The sequence below is a fragment of the Gymnoscopelus braueri genome (genome assembly GCF_963280865.1).
Source record: "Gymnoscopelus braueri genome assembly, chromosome: 2".
Taxonomy (NCBI): Eukaryota; Metazoa; Chordata; class Actinopteri; order Myctophiformes; family Myctophidae; genus Gymnoscopelus; species Gymnoscopelus braueri.
Window position 1 is genome coordinate 43,577,673 of NC_137604.1, and position 18,010 is coordinate 43,595,682.

An 18,010-nucleotide genomic window follows, 5' to 3' on the forward strand; every position below is an offset into this window, starting at 1 on the left:
ATCAGTGTCACTGTTCAGTAGCCTGCAAACGGCAAAAAGTAAAGGAGAATGCCTTCAACAATTTTAACCCTTGAATGATATAGGCCTAATGATAGAATTATTTCAGCATTCGTCAGTTTTATCAATTAAAAAGCGCGCGTGTTTGTCCAAAGTTGTGGCTTTGCAGAATAAAGTCTAAGTTATACTTAGCTGTGTGCCGGTGTGAAGCTCAGTAAATAGCAGATCTACAAGCTCACAACAACGCGTCACGTGAGCTTGCAGATCTTCTTCTATTTACAACATGCAACACGAGAGTGCAGCTAAGTATAAATCAGGCTTAAACCGTATTTAATAGCGAGCAAAGTATTATTCATACTGTCATTTACAATTTTAGTCCTCCAGAGGGCAGTAATGCAACGCAGCCGGAACAGAATGCCACCACTATGGATAAATGTTTAGCAGACACGCTTTTAATGTGTGATTACAAACCTTATTTGAGCTGGAGATGCATGATTAAAAGTAGCATCAACTCAATATGACCGGTGACACAACGAGGCTGACATAACGAGTCTGTATCCATTATGTTCAGTTCCCTATTCCCTCGCTTCCCTTCCAGTCCCAGTCCCGCACCATGTTGTTTTATGTAGGGAGTAAACAAAACGATTCTGAAAGAAAAGTTCACATCTGTTAATTGCATTTTTTCTAAATGTATTTTAAGGATTCGTCAACCAGTCTTAGATCCATACTACCAACCATACAGGAAATCTGCCAACTGACATTGAAGATTTAGCAGACAAAATGCCCAAGCAGAAAAAAGGGGGAAACGAACAAAACAAAACAAAACAAATAATAATAATTTCTTTCCGCCTGTATCATTATTATATCACTATTATGTAAACAGCAGAGGCTTATATTTTCCCCCTTACTTACACTAAGAGCTTCTCTGGAACTCATTCATGAATGAAAAGAGTGTCTGATCTGATGTCATGTCACAGCCAGTGTTGCCAGATTCTGTGCAAGAAATAAGCAACCAGGTCTAGGAAAACAAGCCCGAAAACATGAGCACAAAATATTTTCATGAAAATATTTGAGAACCACTGGTTTAAAAAATGAATTAAAAAATGTGGTAGCAAGCCTAAAAAAAGCAACTACAGTTTAGAAACAACCCTAAATAAGTAACTACACTTTAGAAACAAGCCTATTACACTTTAAAAACAAGCCCAAAAAAAAACTACCAATATTTACAAGCAACTTTACGGAAAGAGAAGCCCAACTTCGCGTATAATAAGCGGACATGGCAACCCTGGTCACAGCGCTGTGGTGGGACGTCCCATTCAGACCAGTTCCCATCTCATTGCCAAGCAGTCAATATAAAAGTCACAGGCATCCCAACACTTCAAACATTGTTCAGATAGAACCATTCAGGATGACAGGGATTATTTCACTGCTCTTGTTTCTTGCAGTTCCGTTCCTTAATGCGGAGGAGCATGTTGTTAATGGTGAGTGGAACTTTTTTCTTTCTTTCTTTTCTTTATATTGTTTCCTGTTTATAATGGGAAAAGGTAGGATTTACAAGTAACACCTTATGGGATAAATAACCTAGTTATAAAAACTTTTTTTTTTTTTTTTTACCAGATACCATCGTTCCTCATACAGAATGTCTTACATAGTTTTATCATTTGATTAATTACTTTAGCTTTACAATTTCAGAATATCAAATGTTGTGCCCCGGCAACAGATGCCAGATCTGTTCAAGACATCTCCAATAACCCTGCAACATTTATACCTAGGCTACTCAAGTCAAGATGATATTTTTTTGTTTGGTTATATTATTAGCCTATTAGGGGTCTGGTGATTTGCGTATGAGAACAATCTGATCAGATGTATGAGATTGTTTCTCATGATTGATGGGATCGGGAGTAGCCTACTCAGGACAGTCTTTAGTTTGCCTAAAGATCCTAATCAGGTTTAACTTTTTCAACTCAGAGATACCAAAGTCAAAGCTTATTATTCTGTAATAAAGTATCAAGGTCCTGTTAAGTGGTGGAACACAGCAGAACCACTGATAATAAATAATTGGCACAGAGAAAAACACACGATTATCATGGTGATTGCTAACATTCTATGTCCTGAGTGTCTCAAGGAATTCTAGTCTTAAAATGGTTGGCAGACTTATAACGTTTTTTGGAAGTGATATAACATTTATTATCTCAGTAATTTGACTTATTTCATTGCATTACATGATGTGTCTAACTGATCTGTGTAAATTATTCTGTCTCAATCAGAACTGTACACCCTCATCGAGAAAGGCCAGGGTGGCTTGGTGGATCCTGCCCACAGCAACCAGAGCAGGCTGGGGATTAAAGAGCCCTCCCTGCCCATGAACGAGCTTCTGGAAAAGAGCAGCAGAACGGGGGAGAGCAAATACTCAGTCCATCCACTACCCTCGGGCGTCTGGCCCAAGCATAGTGACCTGGTGCCCATCCCTCGCCACCACAGTCCTCACAACAAGAGCAAGAAAGGCCCCAAGACCGACCGTCTAGTCGAGCACAACAGTGACAAAGCAAGGGCAGAGGCGGCCGGCCTGCATCCGAAGACGCCGCTGACAGGAAGCACCGTGGCCATCGCCAACCGCACTCAGCAGAGACCCAACACAGATCACCACGCCAACATCAATCCCCCACAGCAGAGTGAGGCAGAGGGCCACCCCAACGCCAGGCCCAGAGTTCAACCCCACCAACCCCTGCTGCCTTCCCCGCCACACCAGCCACCAGCCCCCTCCCCGCGCAGGGAGCCAGCAAACAGACGGCTGGATCCGGAGGAGAACCGGCCGGGGAAATCTAGCCTCTACCAGTCAGGTTTGGGCGGAGCTGGTCGAAATAACAGTCGTCCGTCTGTCCTCTACAACCGACGTTCCTCCAGCCTGCTCTTCCAATTTGATATCCTGAAACGAGGTACGCGAGATGGCCTGGTCACATGCAATCACAGACAGTGCTCACACTCACACTCACACTCACACTCACACTCACACTCACACTCACACTCACACTCACACACTGATATAGTACAGGAACACAAAACTGTACGGTATATGTTCATAGATGTAGTTTACAGGCTGGTAAGCTTTTTATTACGATGGTCACAAAGTTGTGGAGGGTTGGGGGTGGGGTGTGAAGCCTACAGATGCTGGTATGGACAATACTCACAACTGAAAGACATTTACATAAGCTAAAGACGTTGTTACAGTCAGTGTCCTATTTGTCTTTCTTCAAACAATACATTCACACAAAGAGTTCACCCAGCTCACAGGAGTCATGTTGACAGTCAGTCTGCATCGTTAAGACTGCATCTGCTGCCACTAATTGCTCACTCATCCCTCAAATCTAGCTGTCACTGTGTCACTTTGTGGTGAGTCTCAGGGACGTGAGAGGTTAAGATGACGAAAAATGCAAAACAAGTGAGATCAGCTATGATACTGTAATTATGGCGGGGGTGCAAAAATATACCCCCCCCCACCCGTGCATAACCACACCCAGTCCTTTACTGGTGGAATGTGATGCCTGGGTTTTGTAATGACAACCCTGTCCTTTCTGATGACACTGGAATGAGAGTCTGCTGTCTCCATGCTGGCACAGTAGTAGACGCTCACTCGCTCTTATCCTCTTTCCCTCTCTTCTTCTCATCCCTCGCTCCTCTCTCTTTGTCTTCTTCACAGAGTCTGATTTCACTCATGATGCCTTCTGTATGAGTGAGTGCAGGAAGGAGAAGGAAGAGAGAGAGTATTACTGCTACAGTGAATTCGGTACGTAGGCAATGTATTCCCTCACAGGTACAGTAGAGAAACCACAGTGCCCGCAACACTCCCAAAATGAAGAGGGTTTTAGGTGCACGGCCAAAAAATACAGTGAAAAGAGGACGAAGCCAGCACTGAGTAATGCCCTTTCACAATTTTATTTGCCTCACTGGGACGTTTCAGCTCAAACAGCCTTCATCAGCGTTCAACACTGATGAAGGATGTTCGAGCTGAATCACGTCCGTTGTTGGTTCCGGTGAGGCAAATAAAATTGCGAAAGGACATTACTGAGTGCTGGCTTCTTTCTTTTTCTCCAGTGTATTCATTCAGAACAATGGACAAAGCCTCTGAAGATGTAATTAAATGGGCTACTTCGAACTATATTACTATATTTAAGTAAATTGTCCTATCCATTTATTTTTATTGTACTTTGCTCATCCTTAATAGTGATTCTTGTGTTATACACATATACAGTATATACGTACATGTTGTAACACTGTCCTCTGACTTTTTTCATTTCATAGTGATTTATTGCATTGAAGACATTTTGTTTTACAAAAAAGATATTGTCATACTAATTTGTATCCCAGGATTGACAGTACATGAAAACTAAACTAGTTTTGAGGTTGTAAAGGATGATTGGTAATGCTCTGCAAAAAATGGGAAAATACAGAGTGGTATTTCGATCTGTAATGGGACATTTTCCATCCCTGAGTCCTACTGTTAAAGAACATCAGAAGACATACCAACAATTCGGGGGGTTCCATAAATTCTACACTTTATGTTCAAACATTATGAACACAATGGGGCGAATTGCATAACAAACTCATGATATGTATTCATGTGTCTCTTGTCTCGAGACAGCTGTCAATGGGATTGTTCATGACATTGACGTGGTGCGCAGAGGAATACGCCTGATAACATTGATGGTGAGCAGCGATGGCTTCTACAAGATGAGTCGTCTATACATGACCCCAGACAGCTTCTTCTTCAAAGTCCGTCTTCTGGTTCTCGATACCTACAAGTGCAGCAAGCCCTGCCCGGACCTCAAACTTGGTATGTGCGAGTACAACATCTCTGAGATAGTATAAGCCGCAAAAGCCAAAGGGTTAGAGCAGTGGTTCTCAACCTTTTCAGGCCGTGACCCCCCAAAATAATCATATTTTGAACTGCAGACCTCCCACCTTGATAAGCACTTGGAATTGTAGGAGTTGAAGCATTACATTTAGTTTGATTCGGTTCCACATGCTCACAATGCCTCGCTTTGTGAGGGGTTGCGAGCTTGTAAATCAGCTATTTAAAAACAGTTTGCCTCTTTCTTATATTATTTGACAATTTGGCAAATGTTTGACCAGTTTTCATAGTATAGTTTGTTGATTACTTTTAATGCAGTAAATAACGGTATTTTTCTTTAGGTATTAAGTCCCACTTCACTGTCATCTGAGGACCCCCTCCATCACGTGGGGACCCCCCTGGGGGTCCCGGCCCACATGTTGAGAACCACTGGGTTAGAGAAGCTTGTGACCACAAGGTTTAGCTCCTAGGACAAGCAGAGAAATTCTGGATGCGGGAAGTAAATTAACAAATGCTTTCCCTTAATTTAATGATATGAAATGTACAGAACCCCCCAGTGGAGCTGCTCACACATGGGTGTCAGGGAGGCAATCTGCTTACACAGCAAAATCCAGTGTTAATTTAAATTAATACTTCGGATTTCACTGAGTAGGCTAGTTGCCTAGTTGTTGATGGGGAACAGATGCTGTTCCCAGATGTTAATATCCCTTGCATCTTGCATCTACCAGGTTGTTGAAGGATATGGGGTTTCAGCCCATTTGAATCGTGTCAAAAAAAAAATTGGTTGTTTGGTATCCTTTGGGTGATATCATAAATTTGAAATCTGTTAAATCAAGCCAAAAAATCCAAAGCTGAAAAATAAATTGCTAACATTTGAGGACGCATTTATATATTTTGTATATTTAGCATGCAATTGTATTTTATATATTGGACATTATTGGCTTGTATCCACTTCTCAAGAAGATCTTCTCAATGTTTCCTCTTTAGGGAGCAGATACATTGTCATGGGTCAGATCTATCACAGGAGGCGCCACCTTCCCAATGACCTCCTGACCCTGCTGGCGGGTAAACTGAAGCCGGGGGACGGCCTCCTGCGAAGCAACAACTACGTCAAGAGATTTAACAAACGGAGGCATCTGAAAGCGCTGGAGGCCACCCGCTCCAGGTGTAGGTGAACCAAAGACATGCCTACTGTACCCGCCCTCTGGGCCCTGCTGCAGGGGAAGAGACATTGTAGCTGCTTATATGAACTGACCTTTAAGCAGACCGCCATCAGTGCAGGAGAAAGAAGAGCAAGATCTTGTGTTCCTAGTGTAAAGGTGATGAATCATGTGCCAGGTTGATTTTTACGTTGTTTTTTATTGTACAGATCCCAAATCATGATTCTCTTTGACAGAAGACACAAGCGTGACGAGTTCAATGTTTTCTTGTGCCACACTAAATTTGCGGCGTCTATCAAGGCCGGAGCCGCATTTTTATTCCTTAAACAGTTGAACTCATAACTCAAGTTTCAGCTCTTTTAGTAAACTGTGTGTCACCATCATTATGGGCGTTACGTTCATGTCTGGCACATGAAGTCACTCAGTTCAATTTAGCGCAGTTCGCTGATTGGCTTTTCTCAAAGGGAAATATTTGGCACGAAGGTGAAGTAAACCCCCTTCTGATATTTAGCATGACCTGAGTTCAGCAGTTCAATAGAATAACTCAAATGGGGGAAATTTATTTGGCCTTTGACGCTGTTTAATTTAGCAGGGAGCCATGTTTCAGAAATCTTTTTTTTCAAGTGTGTGAATCAAGTCCATATTTGTCCTGTGCATGAAACTGTGCCAGCTCCAGCCTGTTTAGTCACACTATGAAAAAAAAATACACACACACACACACACACACACACACACACACACACACACACACACACACACACACACACACACACACACACACACACACACACACACACACACACACACACACACACACACACAAAGGAAAGACTATCTGTTTAATGTTCTGCTCTAAGCTGGCACACAAGAGGAAGTTTTCCCTCTTTGGAACAGCATCCATTGCATTCCACTCTAGGTCTGGGTATTGCTGGCAAAGATTCGATACTTTACAATTCTTCAATATCAAACCCAAATAGTTTTTAATGCAAATCTGTGTTAAAGCAATGTATATTTAATTATGTAGAGTAATTTATTCACAAATGTGTTCATTCAATTTGCAAATCATGCTTCATTGTTCTCCATGCAAATGCTCATAGGGGAAACGTTTGAGATGTCATTGTACAAATCAAAAATATTGATTTTTTTTTTGTTCAGCTTTCAGTACCCTGTCATGCTTTGAAAAATAATGTAAACCCCCCATCAATGTTCTTTTTCAATAGCCCGTCCAATAGGATGAAAACAACATTTACATATTATACTGTCACAGTGCCCCTGTCATTTGGAAACAGGAAATGCACTAACTATTATTGTTTTGAGGATGGGGGTGGGGGCTGGAAAAGCAGCAACAAGACCCCAGCAGAGCAGCAGGAGACAGGACCTTTGCTTGTCACGAGAGAGGCTTATTTTTCTAACTTTAATTATGTGCGCACGATGAAATGTCTGCCCGAGGAGACCAGGACATCAAAAAGGGGCCTAGGTTGTGTGTTTTCGTAGGAGGCATGCCATAAATCTAATCAAAGGGATCTGATCCTCTCTGCACCTGGACGCACGACTCGCGAAAGCGCCTCCGCTGCAGCTCGGCTTGTGTAGAGCGGTAATGCCACCTTTGGTCCTTGTTTGGTCGGTCGCTTGCACAAAACAAACACACACACACACACACACACACACACACACACACACACACACACACACACACACACACACACACACACACACACACACACACACACACACACACACACACACACACACACACACACACACACACACACACACACACACACACACACACACACACAAACCACATACCTCTCTGGGGAGGCCGAGGCTCAAAGGAGGCATTTAGGCATTTAAGCATTTAAGCAAGGCTGATTGAGAGAGGAGGGAGGTGTGGGCCAGGTGAAGGGTTACATACATATCGTTGCTGTCGGGCAGAAACCTCTCATCTTCATCATTTTACTTTTTGTGTTATTCTTTCATAAATTAATGCCCTACTTGATCATACTACAGCGTCACACAAAAGCATCAAAACAAGTAGCAGATCCACGACGCACCGCATTTTGAACTTGTAGATCTGCTACTTTTGATATCTTTGAACTTGAATCCTGAAAAGTAACAGCTTTGGTTGGTTTCCACCCGACAGTGACGATATATAAGATGACACGGGGAGGGAACAGAGGATCATCCCTCTGTTCCCTCCCTGTGTCTTGATAGAGAAGAGAATAGTGGATTCAATCGGTCTTTCCTCTATTCTCTTCTCTCTTCTTTTATAGACCCAGGCTTGGCTTTAGCCTGGCCACAAGCTGACATTTTAAAGGCCAGTTTATGCTTCATTGATGTGGCTGTGTCGTATGACAAAAGGTTTACATTTTCAAAAACTTTCGATTAAAGTTGAAAACATTTGTTGTCATTCGGTGAAGTATGAATTCACCATTAGTCTGTTATTTTACCAAAGGGATGGAACGAAATGTTTGCACTGAGAGCTTACACGTTGCTTTATTATTATACATGAACCCAATAAAGATTTGTACTTGTTTTGTACCCAGTAGTGTGATGTGGACTTTGTGTGCACTTGTGCAAATGTTGGACAGCCAACCATTGCAGGCCCATGCCTGCAGCATATAGTTTTTAAAATAACACACACACACACACACACACACACGCACACACACACACACACGCGCACACACACACACACGCACACACGCACACACACGCGCACACACCGAGCATACCACTAAATGTTATCCCATTGATGGGCTGCATATCACAACGATCTGACCTTGACTGGTCATGGGAGCCTTGCTGAACCATTGAGTCACAATATCAATGCCAGTGATAGCATGAGAAGGGTCCCTAATTAAGCTTTAATGACCATAGGCTCCATCTGCCCATGGGATGGAGGGAAGGAGGTGGGTGGGTGGGTGGGGGTTGTTGGGGTGAACTTGAATACTGAGGCACACAGCAGGGCCGAGCTCTGTCCGTTCCCAGGCTGGAGGAAGCTTCTATCTGGGATCAGCGCTGGGGGGAACAGATGCGGGCGGGCAGGAAACAGGAGCCCGCTCCCATCTCAGCTACCATCACAGCAGGAGGACATTCCAACTTGTAGACCGTGGTGTAAAGTAACTTTAAGTACATTTACTTAAGTACTGTACTTAAGTAGGTATTTGTACTTTACTTGAGTAGCCTATTTCCAATTTCCTCATCTCGGATGCAAATATTGTACTTTTACTCCACTACAATTATTGAAAACTTTAGTTACTTTGCAGATTTAAATTATTGTATTACATACATTAACCACTTCAGCCCTACATTAACCACTTCAGCCCTATTTTATACATAGGCTATTTGAAATGCTAATTTGATGAGCTTGTAGATCTGCTATTTTCAAATATTGTTGTACTTTTACTTTTGGTACTATAAGTACATTTTGATGCCAATACTTTAGTGCTTTTACTCAAGTAACATTTTGAGCACAGGCCTTTTACTTGTAACAGAGTAATTCTAAATTGCAGTATTGATACTTTTACTTAAGTAGAAAATGTGAGTACTTTTACCACCACTGCTTGTAGAGCGAGAGGGAGAGAGAGAGAGAGAGAGATAGATGAAGGGAAAGGAGATGGGGAGGGAAGGAGAAAAGGAGGTGGGAAGGGAACGAGGGAAGAGGGGGAGGTGGGAGCATGTTCCTTCCTGTGTGACAGCCCCCAAGCCAGTGAAGCCACAGAGAGAGAGAGAAAGAGAGGGAGAGAGAGAGAGAGAGAGAGATGGGGGCTTGTGGTCATCTGCGGTGTGTTTAGTGTCCCTGCAACCTTCTGGATTCACTTAGCGGTTCTGAGTGGGGGGAGAGAGGTTTGGGAGAGGAGAGTGGTGTGAGAGGGAAACAGAAAAGGTCAGCCGTAGAGGTTGCTCGTGTGTACTGCCACTAATTTGAACACAGGAAGAGTGTGCATAAGCATGTTAGGGTCATGACCTTGCCCTTCAGAGCTCACCAGAAGTGTCTGCACTAAAGCCTTTCTTCCCCCTTCTCCCCTGGCAGTCTGAGATAATTGATTGGACCCCTGCAATGCATTCATCTGGCCAACTCTCTTCTTCCGAGGTATTTAATAAAAGGGGAAGTGACAGTAATTGGCACTTTTAAAGGAAAGGTCAGTCTTTTAAAAACTGACCCGATCATTGATCATGGCTCTGTGTAGCAATATCAAAACATCTAGTATTACACATGCTGTCAGAATAGGAACACTATCCCACTAAGTTCTAAAGTGATAGTTAAGCCTATATAAATTAACTGATTTTCAAGCTAACAGGTATGCATTTTATGCTTAGTATAATGTGTTAGCTTGAAAATAAGTAGTTTTTTTTAGCAAGAGACACTACTTTGCTACAAAGTATAAATCAGGTTTTAGCTGTTTGAAATGGGATACTAAGTTAACATGATGAACAGGGGCATACTTTTTCCTCCTATTCACAAGGTCAGACACAGTTGAGTAAGACATCAAAGACAGACAACACAACACTTTGAAAAACTGATGTCAAAAACGGTTCTTTATTATCTAGGATGAAATTTCCTATCAAGTACAAAAAAAGGATATCTGTTGCCACAGTCTGTTAAAAACATAGTGTACTTTTTTTTGTATCCCTGGTCATGTCTTTCTTCAACATTTATCCACCCAAAAAACAAGAGAACCATTCACTGACATGAATAAATAATATAAGAGAGTGAGACGCAATCTTATAGAAGTTATGATGAACTGGTTCTTTAATGCAATTAAAAAAAGAAAACTCTTTACAAGAGTTATGCTATATCCTGCCCCCCCCCCCCCCCCTCCCAAAACCATTTGCACACAATATGCAGCACTTTTTATTATAAAAGGGCAATTTCACCTAAATGTAGAGAATTAAAGAGAAAAAAATAGACAGTTAAAATATACAAGTCGGCTTAAATGTCAGTTAAAAGAGCTAAAAATCTCTCATCTCTTCATATATAGACAGCCATAATTTACAAATAGTCGATAACACCCGAGTACAAAGCAGGGGGACATTTGTGTTAGACTCAACAGAGAGCAAAAAAACACTAAAAAGACTGGCATCACATCATCTCTCAATTCTGCCTCTCCTAAGAAAACCATCATGCTGGCAAAGTGAAACTGAAACTCAGGCTCCTTCATTTATGAGTCGATTTTCATCAGATCTACTGAGACGCACAGAGCTACATAATTGCCTCTTTCCCCTCAAAAACAGTAATGATATGATGATCACTGATTAGAAAAAAGTTCCCAAATATGCTAAAAATGCTGCTATAAAACTGTCATACAAACCCCACGGTAGAAAGATCTCCCCCTGACACCCCCCCCCACCCCCCACACACACAGAGTTTACTCCCAGACGTGCTACCACAGACCACAACATAATTGAGTTGATGCTGAGTGGAAAACTCCATTATACAATTACTGAGCCATGCTTTTGAGGTTTAGTTCTGTGAGTTGAGAGATACATGTGAGCCAACCTGTCAAACAAAGTGAAATATGTTGGCAGGGGAGCGCCGTGCAAGATAGTATAGCGGGAGAGAGAGACAGATGGACTCTCACTGATAGGATGGGAAACAGAAAGATGCAGGGACGGAGTTAGTAGTACATACGAGAGCGCGGGTTCTAGGATGTTTCAGGGTTGATATAGAACACTTTTTAACCGCCTTTCTCCAGTCCCAATGCTTGATTCAGCTCGCCTCAAACACACTTCCTGTCTACATGTCCTCGACTTCTCTCAGAGCATTCACAGTGAGGCAAGGTATGGTTCTGGGGAGGGCCAGGATCAAAGACATCAGTTCTCTGAGTGAAGGTTTTGGATCAACATTCTTTACGTTCAACAGATCAACATCCCACATGAAAAAAAAAAAAGAAATTTAAGAGAAGCCACAAAACCATGGGCTCATAAATAAGTTGGCCACGGGCCAAACCGAACCTGCCAATAATTTCACAATGGCTCTCTATTCTGAATGGTGCTGAAGGTGGGTCAGTGTGGTGGGCGAGTATTGTGACCCTTTCAGAAATGTACATTTAGGTGATGGGGCTCTCGAGAGCGACATAGGGACAGCCTTCTATTATAGCAAGCTGAAGCTTGTCCACCCCACTGTTGTCTATATACACAATATTCCCATTGGTGGAGACGACAGAAAACATCCACCTATTTTCAATTTTCAGAAAAATAACAATGCTTCTAAAAAAATACAGTGCCATTGGTTATAAATGTAGAATTTCAGCAGTGCTGTGCGGGGGGGTGACACAACATGAGGAAATCGGAACGTGAACGGACTCGTTCAGGTTCTAGATACCACCAGACTGGTGTGTGTGTGTGTGTGTTGTCTGAAAAACCTCCGAATTGAGAAGTTGAGGCGGCAAAGTTGAGACAACTGGAAGGTAACAGTATGAAATTAAAGTTTCACCACAGGCTTGGGAAAGAGGAGCTGACATCTGGCCATACAGGATACACAAAAATAGAAATCAGCTATAGAATGAAGACGACTCTCCAAACATCTACTGCAGCCTGATTCCACAGCGGTGTTCCACAGCCCTCCAACCAGTTTAGAGCTAGCTTCACAGGCTGGCCAATCCACACTGTCCACTGTCCTCCGTACACTGCACCTGAATAGGAGGACCACCTTGGTCAAGGCAGTGAGGCCCCAGAAGATGGGGGCTGCAGAACGGAGTCTGTGGCTGCTTTGCCCGCAGCATCTACACCGGGACACATTTGCAGTTGTTTTCCTCTGACGATTTGGATAATAAGGGGCATTTCAATTCTGTTCTCTTCCATAACCGCTACAGTGGAGATTAACGGAGGCTGAGGGGTTTGTCCAGCTGGGTGCCACTGCATCAGTTGGTGTTGCCGTTTCAACAGGGACATGACCCTCCGTTCAGATATGGACGGTTTTGTGTGGACATGGCTCAGCCTGCATCGAACCCCCATGGCTTAATTCGTTCAGCGCAAACTGCGAGGGTGCTGCTCTGACATTTATCTTTTAGAATGTGGACCTAAGGGGGCTGCTGATTGCCGTTTGTTGTTATGAGACCTACAGAGACAGGCAGAGAGGAGGAGCAAACAGTTGGATGACTTGGTTGTCATTTCTTTTTTCTTTTTTTTATTAAAAGCTTGACAATATGACAAAAATATGCACTAGACAAGAGGTGGGGGTACAAAACAAAAAACATGTATTGGATGCCATTGGGGTCAGACATTTTGGAAGGTCCAAGCAGCCATGTTGGTGAAATGTTAACTGAGTGTCCTCGTGTAACGTTAGCTCAACAGTGTATATACAAAGACCACATTACATCATGAAACATGACACTTCCATGCTCACCAGATTCACAACAGGAGAGCTGAACTAGATTTTTTCCACTGACCTCTCTATACAAGTCCTACCATTATTTCCTTTAGAACATAAAAATAGTCCTTCACAAAAGGATATAATATGCACATAAAATAACATATACATGGATACATCCGGTAAAATGAAAAACTAATCTGTCACAATCTTTTTAAAACAGCCAGCTTTGAGTTGAGGTAAAAATGTTCCATTATGGTGAATACAATAAACTTGTCCTGTCAAGTTTGCAAATTATAACTTATCTTTGTGTGTGCTGTGGAGCTTATCTGAAATCACAATATCAAAAATCTATACTTTGTTTTTTGTGTCCAATATTCAATATCACGGTAAGAGATTACCAAACCTTTTCCAAAACAAAATATCAGTCATCTCTTCTGCAAGGACAGTACGAAAATAAGCTTATTTTTCCCTTGCTTTGTGTAACCAACATGGCTGCCATTATTAGAATCAGAACATTATTAGAATGTTTTTTTTCTTTTTTCTATTTGAGGTTCATTTCCTTCTAAAATACAAATGGAATCACACCTATAGTGTGGTTTTAATATATGCACTTTTTTTATAATGCTGTTTTATGGAAATAAAAAAACAGCAAAGTCCAGGATAGGCTAATTGTCTGTTTTTGTGTGTGTGTGTTTTTTTTTGAGTGACCCCGGCACCCAGGAGTTATGACATCACAATCTGCAAGAGAGAGAGAGAATGGATGGTGTAAATACATGCAGATGAAGCACATGATAACATCACACTTAGGTTCAGGCTGGAAGCACATTTCAAGATTATTTCAGCTAATTGAGCAGCAACTTGAGACTTAAGCTGCATTCAGCAGCACTTCTTAAAAATGATTTCAGACATTTAAAGATGCTTTCAGGACCCGCAGGAACCCTATTTCGGCATGTTCTTCAAAAACATCAAACAGTCAAATTCGTCATTGCTAGAGTAAATAGAACTTAATAACAAACAAGGCATTTTCATTGAAGCACAGGAGCTCAATCTGGCCAATGTCTTGTAATGTGTGTTCAGTAACAAATCACACAAAGACGACTATGCCGCTGAGCATACCACAGGAAGGTCTGAGTGACTTCTAGAGGGCCTTCAGAGAAAGGCAAGAATATAAAAAGACTCAAGTAGAAAAATAATAATACTCTAGTATTTAATTCCATCGAGGTCTACTATGGAAATAAGTGTTTTAAGTAACGCTTTCCACAGTTACAAAAGAAAATCCCCATTGCAGTTTTTAACTGTTCTATTATGAAATGGCCTAATATTAAAGCTTTTCTACTTTATGAAGAGTGCTTTGGACTAATTCTCTTTTTGACTTTGGGTGTTACACATATTTGAAATTTATTAGATGATTTATTAGATAATTTCCTCTTGAGGATCGATCATATGACTAAATTCTTGTTACGTATGAGAAACATGTCCTTTTTACGTTTCTTTTGTCTGAATGTACAAAATGGCACCCTACAAGCTACGTCAACCAGCAGTCCTGAACGCAACATTGCCCTATCAATGTTAAAAGTCGACAAGTTGGCGGTTGCGGTGAAATCAAGCGGTCAAGCAGAGAAACGATGAGATAAGGACAGAGAGAAAACTTGCAAACACAAGGATGGATGAAAGTATGAAGCATGTGTCGTGCAAAACAGAGCTTGAAGACGCAACTGCAAAATGTGAAGGCGTTCCAACAGCTTTCAATAAAAAAAAGAAACAGCTTCCTACACAAAGAGCACTTTATTTAGGAAGCTGTCACAGCGGTCGGATTATAATTATATTTTTTACATAATCTTTCTGATGCATTGCACATTCAATTGCAACATGTTTTATATACAATATAATATTTGGCTAAATACTAAACATGTTACATTTTGGCTTTTCAAGTGCACTCAATGTCAATGGTCTATTTGGTAATTTTCAGAGCTGAGGCAGGAGCGTTTAGTCACAGCCCAAAACATTTGCAGATGAGTCCAACTATCAGAGGGAGATCGACACGAGAGGTCAAAGACAAGGAGGAGTCATTGACGTCATAGGAAACATACACAGGGTCACAACTCACATGCAACGACAATTTCAAACAAACAATCTGCTCGATAGAACTCTATATCTGTAATCTGGATAATTTATGTTGTTTATTTTTGTACTTTTATTTTGCCTTTATTTAGACAACAAAATAACTAAACACTTAAGTGGTCCATGAATTGTGATTGGGCTAGTGCGTTTAAACTACTACTGTATAGCATCCAGTACTGTGAATGTACGTTCAATGACAATACACAGAGTATGAGTGAAGGCAACCCTGTTGCAGTCCTCCCCTGTTGCATCAATAACTCTCCTTTTTCTGAGGTGGGGGGTGGGGGAGCGGTGAGCAGCAAGTGACATCATTGTCACAGTTGCCTGTATCTTACCTGCTGGCTTTGAACCCTTTGAGCTTCTGAACAAAGAAGTTCTCCAGGACCTCTGCAGACTGGTAGAACGGTGAGTCACTGGGGTTGTAGTAGCGGCAGTTGTCGAAGATTTTGGTCATGTCCGCCACAAACTCCGTCAGCTTGATGTACTTGCGCTTCTGCAACCTCTCCTCCATGGTGGAAAGGTCTGTGCACCGGGGATGAGAGATGCACTTACTGAATACCATTTAGCTCTTTGCCAAAGACAAAACATCACGTACGCAGCAGAAAAGAAAAGCACTTCTGGCAGGAAAGTCAATGAGGATCAGGCAGTCTATCTGCATACTTGCTTCAAAGTAATTGCAGCCTATGTGGCATGTGCTTGATAAGCATTCAAATATGCATCTTTGGAGTACAGTTCATCACTTTATATGTGACAGCAAAAATTCAAAGCCTCCGCCAGCCCTAACCCCAATCGACTCACTGGTCATAATCAATTACCGACATCTGACCCGCTGTCATTCCTGAGGAGAATGTCATTAGACTGAAGTTCCTGTGAACGCAGCTGCTGCCAAATGAACCAAACCTCTGAAGCATCACTGAATACAAAGATCTTTTATGGTTCTACTTTGCCACTTGAAAATATAAAGTTGAATAAAACAAAACTAATAGTTAGATCTTTTATGGTTCTACTTTGTCCCTTGAAAATATAAGGTTGAATAAAACAAAAAACAAAAAACGAATAGATTGAGCTCGTTAGTGAGAGAGCTGGTTGGGCTCTTCATATAATCTGCTGCTACCGGTGGTTTGCTGCGTGCCGCGTCCCTGGGGCTCAGGTTTTAAACAAACAGATCCTGAGTCTTAACCCCCATCGGCCCCCACCCTGACTCAGAGACCTCACGGCCGATATATCAAAGGCCTCCTTATTCTCTGTCTTCTGATTTCATCTCGAAAACTCCCGACACGATGAAGGGCCGCAGCTACGCCGGCCAGACGCCCCTCTCTTACATTTTTTTTAAAAATTCAACAAGGTCTTTTTCTTGTGGTAGAAAAAGAGGAGGTGGAGGTGGAGAGAGGCGGAGGAAGAAGGGGGTAGTTTCCAGCGCCAGGCCAACAGGAGCCGAGTGTGGGGCTGGCTGCCTGGCTGTGATGCTTGAGGCTCTCTGGGCTGTTTCCACCAGGAGCTCGGCGGGGCCCGGAGCCACTCATTAACGGTTTGTTTGTGTGGAAGTTCAAAAAGGCCCCGGTGACGCAAGTCCCCATTTACACGGCCGGTTTGATCTGAGTTGGAGGGCTTTCTCCCTGGTAACTGGCCGGCCGCAATACTTTAAGAGTCGCACTCATGTGTGTGTGTGTTTGTGTGTGTGTGTGTGTGTGTGTGTGTGTGTACAAGTTGATGAGGTTTTTGTCTATGCATTATTATTCTTTAAATTATTAAAATGACCTATGTACAGGTAAAGACCCACCTAAATTGTGTTTCCTACATACAGTCACAGGGATTGGAAATGTAAATATATAACTAAAACCTGGTTTATTATAATTTCCTTGTGTTCACTCGATTCTGAATGCAGCTTTGTATATGTGGACACGGATAAGTCACCAATGCCTCTACTCACCCATTGGTTCCTTAATAACTTTGTAGTAGTCTGGAGCATCATTCGAATCTACCGGCTCCAGGAAGGGCCATGCCATTTTATGTGCCTGAAGGAGAAGAGAGTAGAAGAGAAAACGTTGAGGCCCATGAACTACAAAACAAACAAAACTGTGAAAATGACACATGTCTAGTCTTGACTGGAGGGAGGTGAGGAGGAGGAAGAAAGAAGAAGATGAAGAAGAAGAGAGGAGAATAAGAGGCAACCGTTCAGTTAAGAGCTGAAGGGAGAGGAAAAAAATCTGATAATATGGACAGGGACAAGGACTTAGGGATGTGTGTGTGTGAGAGAGAGAGAGAGAGAGAGAGAGAGAGAGAGGGGGGGGGGGAATGAGGAAGTATGTGTGAGTGAACGTGCAGGTGAGTTTTGAAATTGATTGAATTGATTAATTGAAAATGTTATTAGGCAAAAGAATGTAAAACAACACAGTTTATAATACTTTTGTCTAAAAGGTCCGACCCAAAAAGTCCTTGCGGACTTGTTTCCGTTGGGGTCCTTGAATTAATTTCATAGACATATATAGTAGCAACCAAACAGTTCAAAAATCTACATAAAAATACAGAGAAAAAATACCACTATGTACAAAAAAGAAGAAGAAA

The 18,010-nt window shown here is 42.1% G+C and overlaps 2 protein-coding genes across 6 annotated transcripts in view; one reads left to right on the forward strand and one right to left on the reverse strand.

Annotated features, from left to right (window-relative positions):
- Positions 1-1,362: 1,362 nt before the first annotated feature.
- On the forward strand, positions 1,363-8,136 carry LOC308104409 (uncharacterized protein). The gene is made up of 5 exons (XM_080454816.1): positions 1,363-1,478; positions 2,265-2,933; positions 3,695-3,781; positions 4,637-4,828; positions 5,834-8,136. Exons 1-5 carry the CDS (start codon positions 1,406-1,408, stop codon positions 6,019-6,021), a joined length of 1,209 nt encoding a protein of 402 aa, XP_080310942.1. The 5' UTR covers positions 1,363-1,405; the 3' UTR covers positions 6,022-8,136.
- Positions 8,137-11,372: 3,236 nt separating this feature from the next.
- Positions 11,373-18,010, reverse strand: part of LOC308097235 (nucleosome-remodeling factor subunit BPTF-like) — a 51,963-nt gene continuing 45,325 nt past the window's right edge. For 4 of the 5 annotated variants that reach the window (XM_080444904.1, XM_080444901.1, XM_080444903.1 and 1 more), the window contains 3 exons: positions 17,376-17,460; positions 15,781-15,967; positions 11,373-13,069 (listed from right to left, as the gene is read on the reverse strand). In XM_080444904.1, coding sequence (XP_080301030.1) covers positions 13,012-13,069; positions 15,781-15,967; positions 17,376-17,460 — 330 coding nt within the window. In that variant the 3' untranslated portion in view covers positions 11,373-13,011. Of the gene's footprint in view, positions 13,070-13,928; positions 14,063-15,780; positions 15,968-17,375; positions 17,461-18,010 lie in introns of those variants that run through there. The other variant, XM_080444902.1, reaches the window with a different exon arrangement.